Source organism: Papilio polytes, unplaced genomic scaffold (genome assembly GCF_000836215.1).
Source record: "Papilio polytes unplaced genomic scaffold, Ppol_1.0 DF820711.1, whole genome shotgun sequence".
Classification (NCBI taxonomy): domain Eukaryota; kingdom Metazoa; phylum Arthropoda; class Insecta; order Lepidoptera; family Papilionidae; genus Papilio; species Papilio polytes.
The window spans coordinates 734,406-747,147 of NW_013528493.1; the positions used below are offsets into that span (position 1 = coordinate 734,406).

At 32.0% G+C, this 12,742-nt stretch overlaps 1 protein-coding gene across 2 annotated transcripts; it reads right to left on the minus strand.

The window, feature by feature from the left end:
* Positions 1-986: 986 nt before the first annotated feature.
* On the minus strand, positions 987-10,459 carry LOC106110247 (transcriptional repressor CTCF-like). Of its 2 annotated transcripts, XM_013292000.1 has the most exons (15): positions 10,310-10,459; positions 9,928-10,061; positions 9,323-9,418; positions 7,592-7,725; positions 7,214-7,390; positions 6,944-7,116; positions 6,296-6,465; positions 6,050-6,186; positions 5,581-5,731; positions 5,338-5,504; positions 4,691-4,827; positions 3,928-4,162; positions 3,324-3,534; positions 2,395-2,558; positions 987-2,088 (listed from the first exon to the last, which is right to left on the minus strand). In XM_013292000.1, the coding sequence occupies exons 3-15, from the start codon at positions 9,414-9,416 to the stop codon at positions 2,020-2,022; spliced, it is 2,019 nt and encodes a 672-aa protein (XP_013147454.1). In that variant the 5' UTR covers positions 9,417-9,418; positions 9,928-10,061; positions 10,310-10,459; the 3' UTR covers positions 987-2,019. The 2 variants fall into 2 exon arrangements, with proteins under 2 accessions (XP_013147454.1, XP_013147453.1); XM_013291999.1 differs by lacking the exon at positions 9,928-10,061.
* Between the last annotated feature and the right edge of the window lie 2,283 nt (positions 10,460-12,742).

The following is a 12,742-nucleotide window of genomic DNA, read 5'->3' on the forward strand; positions in this document are numbered from 1 at the left end:
ATGCGAGAAAGTGACTGTCGAATCATATAAGAAAATTGTACATAACCGAAAATAACATTTACTTTTTAGCTAGCAGAAGGTAGCGAATCAATCCTAGAACTAAAAAGATATGAACCTACAACATTAGTATCTTATTTCGTTCGTATCAGTTGAAATGGATACGTCATGTCATTTGCTTCTTAAAGAGGTATATGAATAAGAAATTATAATAAAATCATTAACACATAGATAGGACACCTTCAGGGTTCTTATGGTATTCCAATTAATTACATACTAGACTACAATGTAAATATACAGTTAACATAATTTTAAGATATTTACATTAAAATAGTTTATGTAAAACATAAGTGTAAGAATGGATTGTCTAATAAAAGCTATTTGTGCACTCCCTGATATTAGCATACAGATGCGTGGCGAAAACAAATGTAAAAACTGAAGGATAATAAGAAATTGTAATATATTTTATAGTCGAAGAAATGCAAACTATAATAAATAATTCTATTCTATTCCATAACATGTTTCACCGAATTCTAAAACTCTGTATAAAGCCATAATTTAAATGTATTAAAATCAAACAAACTTTGTCGAATGTAAATTTCGAAGAATATTTACAACACAAAAATGTTGAAACAATTTGGAGAAATATCATGTTAAAACATAAAAATAGAGCTATTTTACATTTTATTACTAGTTTCTAATACTATCATGCGAACTTTAAACTGACACAACAAAATATTTACACTAGTTATACTAACCTAAATGAATATGAAGTTTTACTATGACGGGATGAATAAATTATGAAAATTGAAATAATGACTAACTTTGAGCTAAGTCTGTTTCAGTAATAAGGAAACGTAAATTTTTATGTAAAACGCTATTATGGTATTTTTAAAATATAATTAATTTCATTACTATATTAAAATAACATTGTTATTGCATTCGTCGGATAAAAATTATAAATAAGGAAGTTTGTTAAAATGTATCTCTAAGCGGCTGAACGGATCTCACTGATATTTGGCTTAGATGTAGAGCATATTTAATCCCGTGCGGACGGTGTCGCGGGTAACAGCATGTAATATATGCACATGTTCAATTTATGTAAAGATAACCTAATCCATTTCCAAATCGAATAAAAAAACCGTTTCAGCTGCGTACGTCTGCACGGGCTGGCTCTCCACTCAACATTATTGCTTTGCCGACCTTTTTAAAAAATAATAATACAAAATAAAATAACAAAAGCAAGTGGCTTTTGCGTTCTTTTACATCTACGTTTAATTTTATGGAAATCCGTTCAGTAGTTTAGGCGTCAAACGTTAAAAAACATATATAAAATTGCTAAGAAGATTGGTCATTCTAAAACAATGAAGTATTTATTTGAATAAACTATTTAAAAAGATGCTGAACATCTCAGAAGGTAAATCAATTCATTATCGCGTAGTTGAGTGCGTTGATTTCAACAAAGTTATGATTATAACCGATATTATTTAAGTAGAATAGCTAAAAACAGTAAATACATTAAATAAAATGAGAATAATTTACCTTGTTCTGTAAAATTTGAAGCACAAAAACAACTTTTTCAACACAAACTTTACGTTCAGCCGGTCTACACCAGCGCGTCACCGCGACTAACGTCGGGGGGAATATTTTTGAATTTGTTTATGGAAATGTAAAACATTACTTATTCACTGTTTACCATTTTTTTCTGAGATAAAACGCAACAGAAATAAAACGTGTCAATGTGTAATCCGCCTTGTAATGGCGGCCGTCTAAGACTTTTAGTGTTACAGAACTCATTCATGTTTATATAAACAGACATGGTAATAGCAGGAATTAAAAGTGTATGTAGCATTTGTCATTTCGTCGAATTATTAAAAAAAGTAACTAAATCTGGCAACAATACCAATTCTAATATTAAAATATCTATTCTATTTATATCATTGGTTGAGTCGTAATTGTTGATACGATGCGATGATGTCGTGTTTTTAATATGATATACATTAAAATCTAATATATATTTCTCTAAACTAAGTCTATAAGCGCCTTGTCTTCGTAAGAAACTTCATCTTCAGCGTCGTCGACATCTTCCTCCTGAAAATATTATTTACATAAATTATGTGCAAAAAAATCACAAGAAGATGGTGTATTGATTTCATTTCTTTATGAACATTACATACTAACTTTCTCACGCAACTCCGTCCGTGGTATCAAGAAAAAACAAAAGTAAGTAGATTATGTTCTTCCAAACTATCCTCTACATCTATACCAAATTTCATAGAGAATGTTCAGACGTTTAGATTATAAACTCTTAAAAACATCCATCCATTCATACATCCATTTAAAGTTTCATATTTATAGAATTAGTAAGATTTGTATAAAATAAAGTTATTATCTTACATCAAATCCAAAACACGTGTCGACATCATTCTCCAACTTAAATGTTCTCTCCAATGTTCTTTGTTTTTCTTGTTCATGCAAAAGCAGTATTTGATTTTTCTTTGTGTCTTCTGAATCATCATCATTCTCCTCCTCTTCTTCCTCCTCCTCCTCCTCCTCCTCAACTGAAAATGATATAAACTACTACTTTGTCCACACGTTTTTATAATAAAAGTAAGTAGCCTAAATGTTCTTCTAAACTATGCTCAACTGTATAATTTTTTTTTTATTACAAGGTGGTAAACGAGCGTGCGACCAGCTGTATGCGCCGAGAAAGCGAGACAATCGCTGCCCATATACATCTGCATTTGCAGATACGTTGCCAACCCTTAATCAACAGAGAAGACGCACATAAAGAGGATATTTCCCCTTCCTTTGTGTCTCCTCCACCAACAAATCAACTATCCCTTTCCATCCTTTTCATATAATATGTAAAAACATCCATCAATCCAAATGTTAGCTATTACATTAGCACGACGGTCTAATTTCGATTGATGCGAGATCAGTAGTATGTTTTATATGATACTAACTTTGGCCCGCAACTTCGTCCACGTTGAATTGAAAAACAAAAGCAAATAGCCTATATGTTCCCAGAGTATCTTCTACAGTTATGCCAAATTTAATCCAGAACCATTTAGAAGTTTAAGCTACAAAAGCTACAAACTCTAAAGAACATCTATCCATCTAATGTTTCGCATTTATAATATTAGTTAAAATTCGGTATAAGCACCGACCAGTTAACCACGTGAGTTAAGCCGTGTTTTTTAATTAACATGGTATAATGTTCTAAGTTAAATTTTAATAAGTTAAATGTTTTATATGGCTGAATTTTTGTTTTTTCCTAAGTAATAAAATACTAATACATTTAATAATATATACTTTGTGCTTACCTTGTTCATCCTCTTCAATGTATTCAGGGGCCATAACGGTGACTTGCTGCTCAGTGCCATCCTCGAGGTGTATAACTTCTAACACCACGTACTGCTGATTGTCACCATCAGTAACTGTCACATACTCACTCTGCAACTTCTTACCGCTCGAGTCCATAATTTCACTGTTCTGTTCATTTTCCTCACTATCCGAGTCATCTTCACATATTTCCTGGAAATAATTTGTTATAAAACTAACTGTTTTCGGGCGAATCCATCTCCATTAAATTATAAAAACTTCATTTTATTGTTAACATTTGAAAATGTCAAAAATTTAAGGCACAAATGACAATAAAGACTTGTTCTTTGTTGACAATCTTGCTTCCTTATTGCTTTTAGTTTTTATCCCTTTCTCGCTTAGAAATTCCCTCCAATTTCTAAGTCTAAATTAAATAGCATAAATGTATATAGCCTTTAGACTGTCGTGAGAATTATTCAAAAACATGCTGTGATTACTTATACCATACAAAGTGTGTTAATGTTTTATTTTATTAATGAAATATATATACTTTACAAAAATAAACAGAATAGAAAGTCAAGTAGGTGAAGTTATAATACTGCTTACCTTAAGACGTCCATCGACTCGTTTAGCTTTCTTCTGACGGCCAAGTTTGAGCGCAAGGACTCTCTCATGATGGCCAGACTCCGGGTCATGGACTGCAAGGTGTCTGATCAGGTTCCCCTTGTGAGCGAATGTGCGGTGACACTCATGGCAAGTGTGCGTCTTCTCCTTTGGAGGTTTCGGTACATACTCTGGGTTATGATACAAGTTTTGATGTCTTCGCAGTAGCTGTTTTTGCCTAGAAAATCATTTAATTATTCCACCAGTGTTTATTGATAAATTGTAATTAATTAAAAGAAAAACCTTTACAAAGTAACAACAATTAGTACTCCTTTGGACGTGTAATATGAGTACAACAGTGAAGTCCTTATGACAATTACAATATTATTGTAAAAATTCATTTGTTACTTATCAATTGCTTTTGGACAAATGAACTGTTGGCGCCTATGTCACCTTCATATGGATCCCTAAAGATCGACTATGGACATCACTAGCAACAGCGTCACACGGACATCCCTATTGTACATTCATTCACTCCCTTGCACTTCGTCTGTCAATCTGCGCGGTCATGTATCGTATCTCGCGCTGATCTATTCATTCTTATTACAACCAAAATGTAACAAAGTAATTAACCAATCATGAAGCTAAGTACCGGCGTTTCATTATGTCGATACATTAAGAGGCATAAACATGAACATTATTACTTATATCTCTTTAGTTATATATATCATTAATAACATATGAGTTATTTATTATGACAAATCACCTGAATTTTTGATCACATTGATCACAGACGAATGGTTTCTCGTTGGTGTGTTTCAGCATGTGAGACTTCAGCCGTCGGATCGTTGTCGAGGCATACATGCATATTTCACACTTGAAACATTTCTCTCCCTCATGCGTCTAAAAAGTAATTTTTTATTAACTGCTAGCTGACTATAACCGGAATACAAAAAAAAGTCTATGTGTTCTTCCACACTATGATTTAAATCTATGCCAAATTTCATCAAAACTCGTTAAATTGCACATCAAAACTTTCGCATTTATAACATTATTAAGATAATTTTGTACATTTAGTCTCTTACACAGCAATTATTCATCATATTATTTATTCAAACATATTAGGAACATTTAATAAAATCATAACAACATCTAAAAAATACTCGGAAAATTAATATTTCTTTTATCAATAAATTAAGAGCTTAAAGTGATGAATGATATGCATTTGCCAGTAGGTAATTACCGAACAAATCATAGAGGAATTTCCACTTCATTATATTAAAAATGACAAACATTAGGCCATTTTATTTAAATCTAGATCCAATAAATGATTGATAGACTGAGGTAGGCCGAGACAACCTTCAATTGATATTCACACAGCTGTGCTCGCTTCAACTCATACATTAAACATACCTTATAATGCACTTTGCAGGAATAGCGATCAGGAAAGGTTTTTGCACATATCTTGCATTTCAGAGGCTTATCCGAAGTGTGTAGTTTTTGAATGTGGATACGAAGATCGGTTTTGCGGCCGCATTTTGTTGGGCACAACTCACATGCATACACCGGCTTTTCGGACACTGACAAAAATATAAGCATTTAACATAAAATGAAACAAGATTTTAATTTACATTTAAATGTTGTTAAAACACTTACCATTGTGTATAAGTTTGTGTGCTTTCAATGAGTTGGATTGGGTGAAGCACAAATTGCAATAATCGCATTTGTATGGTTTTTCTCCGGTGTGAGTTCGCAGGTGGCGTTTCAATTTGAAAGTATCCGGAGAAGCATATGTGCAGTGTGGACACTAATAGAAAATAATATGTTTACTTTAAATACACACATTGGAATTTAAAAAACAAAACAAAAAGAGTAAGCTATGAGTTCTTCCGACTATCCTGTACCTCTACGCCAGATTTCATAGAGATCCATTCAGCCGTTTCGACTATAAAAAAACTCTAATAAAAATCCATATAAATCTATGCTGTTATATTATTTAATTCTCATGTATTAATAAGCTTAGCTTTTTAATGACGAAATAAAATATAACAGTATTTATCTCTCACTAGAAAAGAGGCTATAATAATGTACTTAAATATATGTTCTCTAAAAACGTCTTTCATACCTGATATGGACGCTCCCCAGTGTGGCAGCGGACGTGCCGCCGCAATTTTGACAATTCCACCGAAGCATAATCACATTCGGTACATTTGTGGGGTTTTTCATGTGTATGTTTGTATCTGATATGGCGTACCAACTCCCCTAGAATATAATAATTCTGATTAACTTCAATTCATACTACACAACATTTAATGTATAGGACTTCATTAACTTTGTCTAAGTTAATAATAAATAATAATATAAAGCATACCTGAGGTAGTAAAAGGACTATTGCAGTACTTGCAAACATGTGGTTTAACACCATTGTGCATATTCACGTGATTCTGAAGCGAGGCAATGGTTTTAAAACCTCGCTCACAAACTTCACACTTGTGTGGCCGGTCCTCCGAGTGAGATTTCATATGTCTCAGCAGCAAGTATCTAAAACCAAATTCAATTACTGTCATCTAAAACAAACTACATACATAGAGAAAGTAAAACCAGCAAATGTTTCACCTGATGAAAAAAGATGATTGTTACATGTCTAAATGAATTGAAAATGCATTGCCTAACTTCACTTATGCCAAAAGAAATATACTTTCATCCACCCTTTTTACCATCAGATTCTTACTTTGTTATGAAATGGTGTAAAGGGGGAACCAGGAAAAATTGGCTGCATAAAAATAAAACCTACCTTTTGTTAGCAAAATCTCAAACCTTTTTATTTTGGTTGTGGCTGGTTATAACCATTTGGTTACAGTAATATTAAAATGATAGTGGCAAACATCATCTATTTTCAATTATTACAGAAGAGCAGCAAGTGTGCTGAGTGGTTATTAATAAATAAATAAAAATATGTATGTAAATCTATTCTTAGTTGATCAAATTAATAAATATAGATAAAACAATTTTAACTAACCGTCTATGGCTGGTGTATGAGCAAAAATTACAGGTGAACCGTGGGCGTACGTATTTCGAGTGCTTGCTTCTTGTTGCTACACTACTTTTGTTATTGTCATCATCGCTGCCCTCTTGACCACCCTCTTCATCTTCTTCTTCGAAGTTATACACATCCTCAGAATTCTTTTCATTCTAAAATAAATTTTAGTAAATTACGCTATTGCTAATGTCTTACTTCAAAAGAATTATGTAAACTTTATATACTAATCTTAAATATTATCTAATTTACCTGAATGTTGATGTTAACAACTTGCTTTGGGTCTTCCTGAACAACAAGCACATAGCTCAATCCACCCGAGCCATTTTCCGAGGGCATCAGTGTTACTGTCTGGAACTCTTTATATTCTGTCATGATTGCAGGTTCCGCTTCCTCTTCTTCTTCTTCATCGTCGTCCTCTTGCATGGCCTGAGATGATATTATTAGAATTATTTTATCTATTCAACAATTTACATACTCTGGACAGAAAAATAGGAGATCTATCAAACAGCCACCAAAATACTCTTTAATATTACAGTATTACATGTAAATGAGTTTATCTAGATATTATAATATCAAAATACTTTACTGGTTATATCAAAATCATAGATTAAAAATCCTACAACCTACCTCAACAGTGTCTTCAGTAACCATTGGTAAAGATACTATGTTCTGGTCATCGTCAGCAGGCTGATAGTAATAGCGTCCTTCTTCATCCACAAAGTATGCCACCCCTGTATCAGCCACTTCCTCAACTGTGTTACCTATCAAAATGTTACCACATATTACATTCTTATTGTTTTACCCATTCGCAAAGACATAAAAATACATGTCAATAGACAAGATGTTATGAAACTAACACTGGTATCATCTCAGTTGTCAAGTTTGAGACACATGCCAGTGTACTGGGATGTGTGTGCCAAAATTGTTATAAGGTCTCACTATTTTTGAACTAATTAATTTTTTATTTTATTTGGTTAATTTTTTGTTTTAATTATTTGTGTTATTGGCATACTGTTGCTATTTATATGTGGACGTTTGATGCTTTCAAATATGTAGGTCTTCCGTATGCTCAACATTTTGGTTATTTGGTATAGCTTTAGAACAACTCTCTGCGCACGCTCAGCCTCGATAAGACAATTTTTCGACACACCTCCCCATGCACATATACAGTAATTAACTAGGCACTGACAGAGGGCGATGTATGTATTTAGTAGCAGGTTGAGGTCGGCAGCATTTCACAGTTTTCTAAAAATAAATATGAAACTTCTAATACGGCTTGCCACCCCACTTATATGCTTTTTCCAACTAAGGTTTTCGTCGAGTGTTAATCCGAGATACTTCAACGTGCGTGTGTATTTTGTCTAAATCATTAGTTATAGATTTATCTAGAAAATTGAATTTTATTTATAAAGCTTAATTGGACACTTTTCCATGGAGAATAACATTTATTGTTGTTATTTGTTGGTATGTATGATGAGGGTAGTAATAGTGTTTTGTGAAAATATTATGTAGTGCATCAGTATTATAAAAAATAGACTTATTCTTATTACGTAGTGGTTGAGCAATATAAGAGAAATGTTTACATTGTTTGATTTGTAAATTAGTGCAGTGATACTTAGGTGAGTTGTGATTCTTTTGTGTTAGTGTGAGATTAGACAGTAAGTGAATTAATTTATGCATTTTGTATGGGTAATCAAGTAATACAAAGTACATAGGTATACAATACAATTCTTTACAAACGCGATTATGAACATAAAACATTTTATCAAGGTATACATTTACAGGCCATGAACATAGTCATTTTTGTGGTTCTAGCTTATTGAGGTCTTCCGAATCAATACGATACAGCGGAGTTCCTTCATCTTTTCTTAGAAATACTTTTCCATGTGTCGTCCAGCAAAACTTAAATTTTTCTTTGGCGACAAATTCTCGCGATAAGTAAAATTGGCGTTTTATCTTCGAAGATAAGTTTTCAGAGAAATAAATGGGCCTTTTTGGCCCTTGCATTTTAGATGGTTAGAATTTAATTTATTGGTAATGTTATCCTTATTGAATTTTTTTACGTACTTTAAGACATTCTCTTTCTGTTTAACAGTATTAAATTCAACAATAACTGTCGAGGTTGAGTTTTTTTTTTTTTGAGATATACTATATATATTTCTTGAAATAACAAAAAATAGTTCAAACAGCTGAAAGTTTAACCCAGGATTAGTAATATGACTGTTATTGGTGTGTATGATGGCAAGAAACAATATTGCGAGTTCATGAGTTGAAGAAATAGGGTTTAGAGAAACCATGACATATTTCTATCAATTGTTGTCTACATCAAAATAATTTTGGTATAAATTATATAAATACCTGGCATAGTAGCAACTTCTACTTCTTGTTGGTTAAAGCTGTTTATAAAAGACTGCAGCAGAGTCTTTCTCTCGGATGGCTCCGGTATAGACATGGCTGCAAATCAAAAAATGTTAAATATTAACAACTTTAAATAACTCAGTGAGGTATCAACACTGTAACATGTTAGTCACTTTAGTTCTTGATTTACCTTGGAGATGATTTTTGTTCTTTTACAAATAGATTGAGTGTCAATGTATAACTTTGTCTTTTGTCAATCTGACAAGATAATACAATTTTTAGTTATGTTTATGTTTAAATTATTAATTTATATCTATTTAAAGATTAAGATAAAGAAACAAAAAGATGGTAATTTATAAGTTGCTTGTTGAGAAAAATGTCCAAAAATTTTACAGTTATGATATTAGCACATTTTCACAATAATGAAGCGAGATTTAATTTTAGGAAAATTTCCATGGTTAGATTTGCCACCATAAAGACAAAACTAAATAATCAATGCATTTTATTCATGAAAGTAAATCTAACTACGTCCGCCATTTTATATAAGTTCACTTTATGTTGGTCCAAGAAATAAGCCTTTTATTTCAATTAGAAAACAGTTTTACCTTAAAAATGACTTGTACACAGGTTTACAGAAAATACCGCCAATCTAAAACGAATAGATGAAAACATTCACAGACGGCGCTGTCGTCAATACCGTCAAGAGTTTTTTTCGTAGTTTTCACATTTCACTCGGTTTCTGTATCGATAATTCATACTTTGAACTAACATAAACACGTGGAATAACTGTTATAAAATCATATCCATCTGTAAATTTACTTAGATGGAAAAAATGGGAATAAGTGCACGACACTTAAATTTCATGAAGCCCAGACTATTAAAATAGCATAAGCCACAAATCGAACGTAGAGTGAAAAAACACTAAACTAAAACTAACGAATGTCAAAAAAGTATCTAAAATCAATAAATTGGTAATTAAGTTTGTACCTGAAATTACACTATGCAGTGGCGCTACAATATTTTCAACAAGAGCCAAATGAGGGCGTCATAATCAATCTATTATGCGACAGTCACGCCGAAATGGCGGATGGCAGACGCGAGAACTACGAAGAAGTGAGGTAACGAAAGGACGTGACGACTAACGACAGTAGTGATGGGCGTCGAAGCAATGATCAACGACTTTGTTGAATCATCCATTGATCATCTTGCAATTTATCAACCGTTTATTAATTTCGTTGGACCTGTCTTTACATTTATTCGAGCGAAAATTATAAATAGGAAAAATAATATTATAGTTATGCGAGAAAAGGGTTTCTCAGTTGTTTGATATTTTTGAGTTTTGACTAAAGAGCACTTTGTCTATGGTTTAGATTTTGGATTAGTGCAGCATTATTAGATTATTGATTTGACTCACCTGTTAAAGATTAAATGTCTGCTTGTTTTTCGACATTTAATTTTATAAATACTTAGTATCTATAGTTTCATAAGTATGGCGTCCTTCTTTCGATATTTTTCCTTTTCCCGCATTAAACATTAATTAATGAGCAATATTAAAAAACAATTTAATAAATAACATTAAGCTGAGTCAACTAGTTTGTTGATCCAAGCCAAATCAGAAAGTATTTTTTCGTTGGAGAAAATACCGTCTACGGACATCTCTAAACAAAACGTCAAGTATAAAGTAGGTCAAGCATAGACGAAGAGAAAATGTTGCCAGATAAAAATAAATGTTTTTAAAAACTTATATGCGCTGTTCACATTTGGACAGTAAAGTAATCAGTAACACTCTAAAACTGGACTATCAATCAATTGGCACAGTGTGAACCCTAACTGGCGCCAGCGCAACCATGTAATCTAAGCATAGACATTTAAGCTATATATAGATTAGACAAAGTGAACAATATTTTTCACCGGTAACTTCTTTGAAAGGTACCATGTAAGACGCCAACATTTTACAAAAATATTAAAAGCTCCATCTTTTGTTATAAAAAAAACTAAACAGTGTCAAAATAAAAAATAACCATATTTAAATAAGACTTAGTGACACCTATTGGCAATTAAATAAAATACAATTCATTCTATTGACATGTGGTTTTGAGGGACCTATTAATTAATAGATAGTGTTAGTGAAGATGAATTGAAAAATGTCTAAAGTGAAGTGAGAACTATGCGTCCTGGTATATATTTTTGAATTTCTTTGAATCTACGACTGTCGTATAGTCGCGAAACTCTAACTGTACTGGTCAAGTATGAGCCGGTTATGACTATTCCGTTTCAAGCAATCAACTTGTACTGACTACAACATTTGGGATTTTGTAACTATGTATTTGATTTGCGCCATTTTGCGACTGACGGTAGTATTTAGTACAGGTTCGTACTGGTGGAGAGGATTCAAGTTATTAATAGGGATATAATTAAATATCAGTCACATAAACACGCGCTTTTAAGGCGGAACAAGACAAAAGCTATTATTTCCAAGCAGCGTCCTATCCATTTATATAACTTTTAAGTTGATTAGTTTGTAAATTCTTTTAAGACTATGTGGACGAGAAATACTCGTAGGTTGTGAACTTTTTTTTTTCGACTCAATTTAAAATGATCTAAAACTATCGTTACGTATTGTTTATGTGATAAATGAACATGACAAATAATATAAACAATTTTATAACCTAATCAGTTTATTTTTTGTTGTTCATGTTCATCCGTCTATTAAACTTTTGCATTTATTATTTTCTATGTATGTCTCACATATTTTCTGATAGAATGTTCAAATGTGCAGCAGTCTTAAAATGGGAAGGACTTGTATTTTTATTTGTAACGAACAAACTCAAAAACTACCGGACCAATTTCAAATTTATTTTGCTACATTAAAACTGAGTAAGACAGCTATGTATATTTGCAGCAGATTTTTTTAAATACCGCGCGCACGATGTCATGAGTAAAACCTTGTAATTAATAAATCAAACTTATTAATAATGGTCAAGGACAAAGTAATGTTTGAAAGAAACGGAGTTTTACCACACTTGGTCTGTTGGTATGGCTTTTCGGAAAGATAAGGTAAGGTATAATTTGTGACGTTTTTAATACGGGTATTAAATTTATTTTTAATAATAATAGTAAATTGTTGCAACATGGCTTTATTGAAACACAAAATTATCACAGTATTAAAAAAAATCTTAAATATATAAACACAATTCTTGTATAAATTAATTTCAATTAACATGCATAATATAACTGAAGAGCTCCTTATACATTACATTCATATAGATATAACACATCAAATAAATTAAATAAATTAAATAAGCCAGACTGACTGTACAGTTACGACACTACAAGGACACTAATTTACTCTTAAAAAATATTTAAACCGTAAGATAAAGTAACATTCCATTAACTATCAAAATGCACGGAACTGATAAA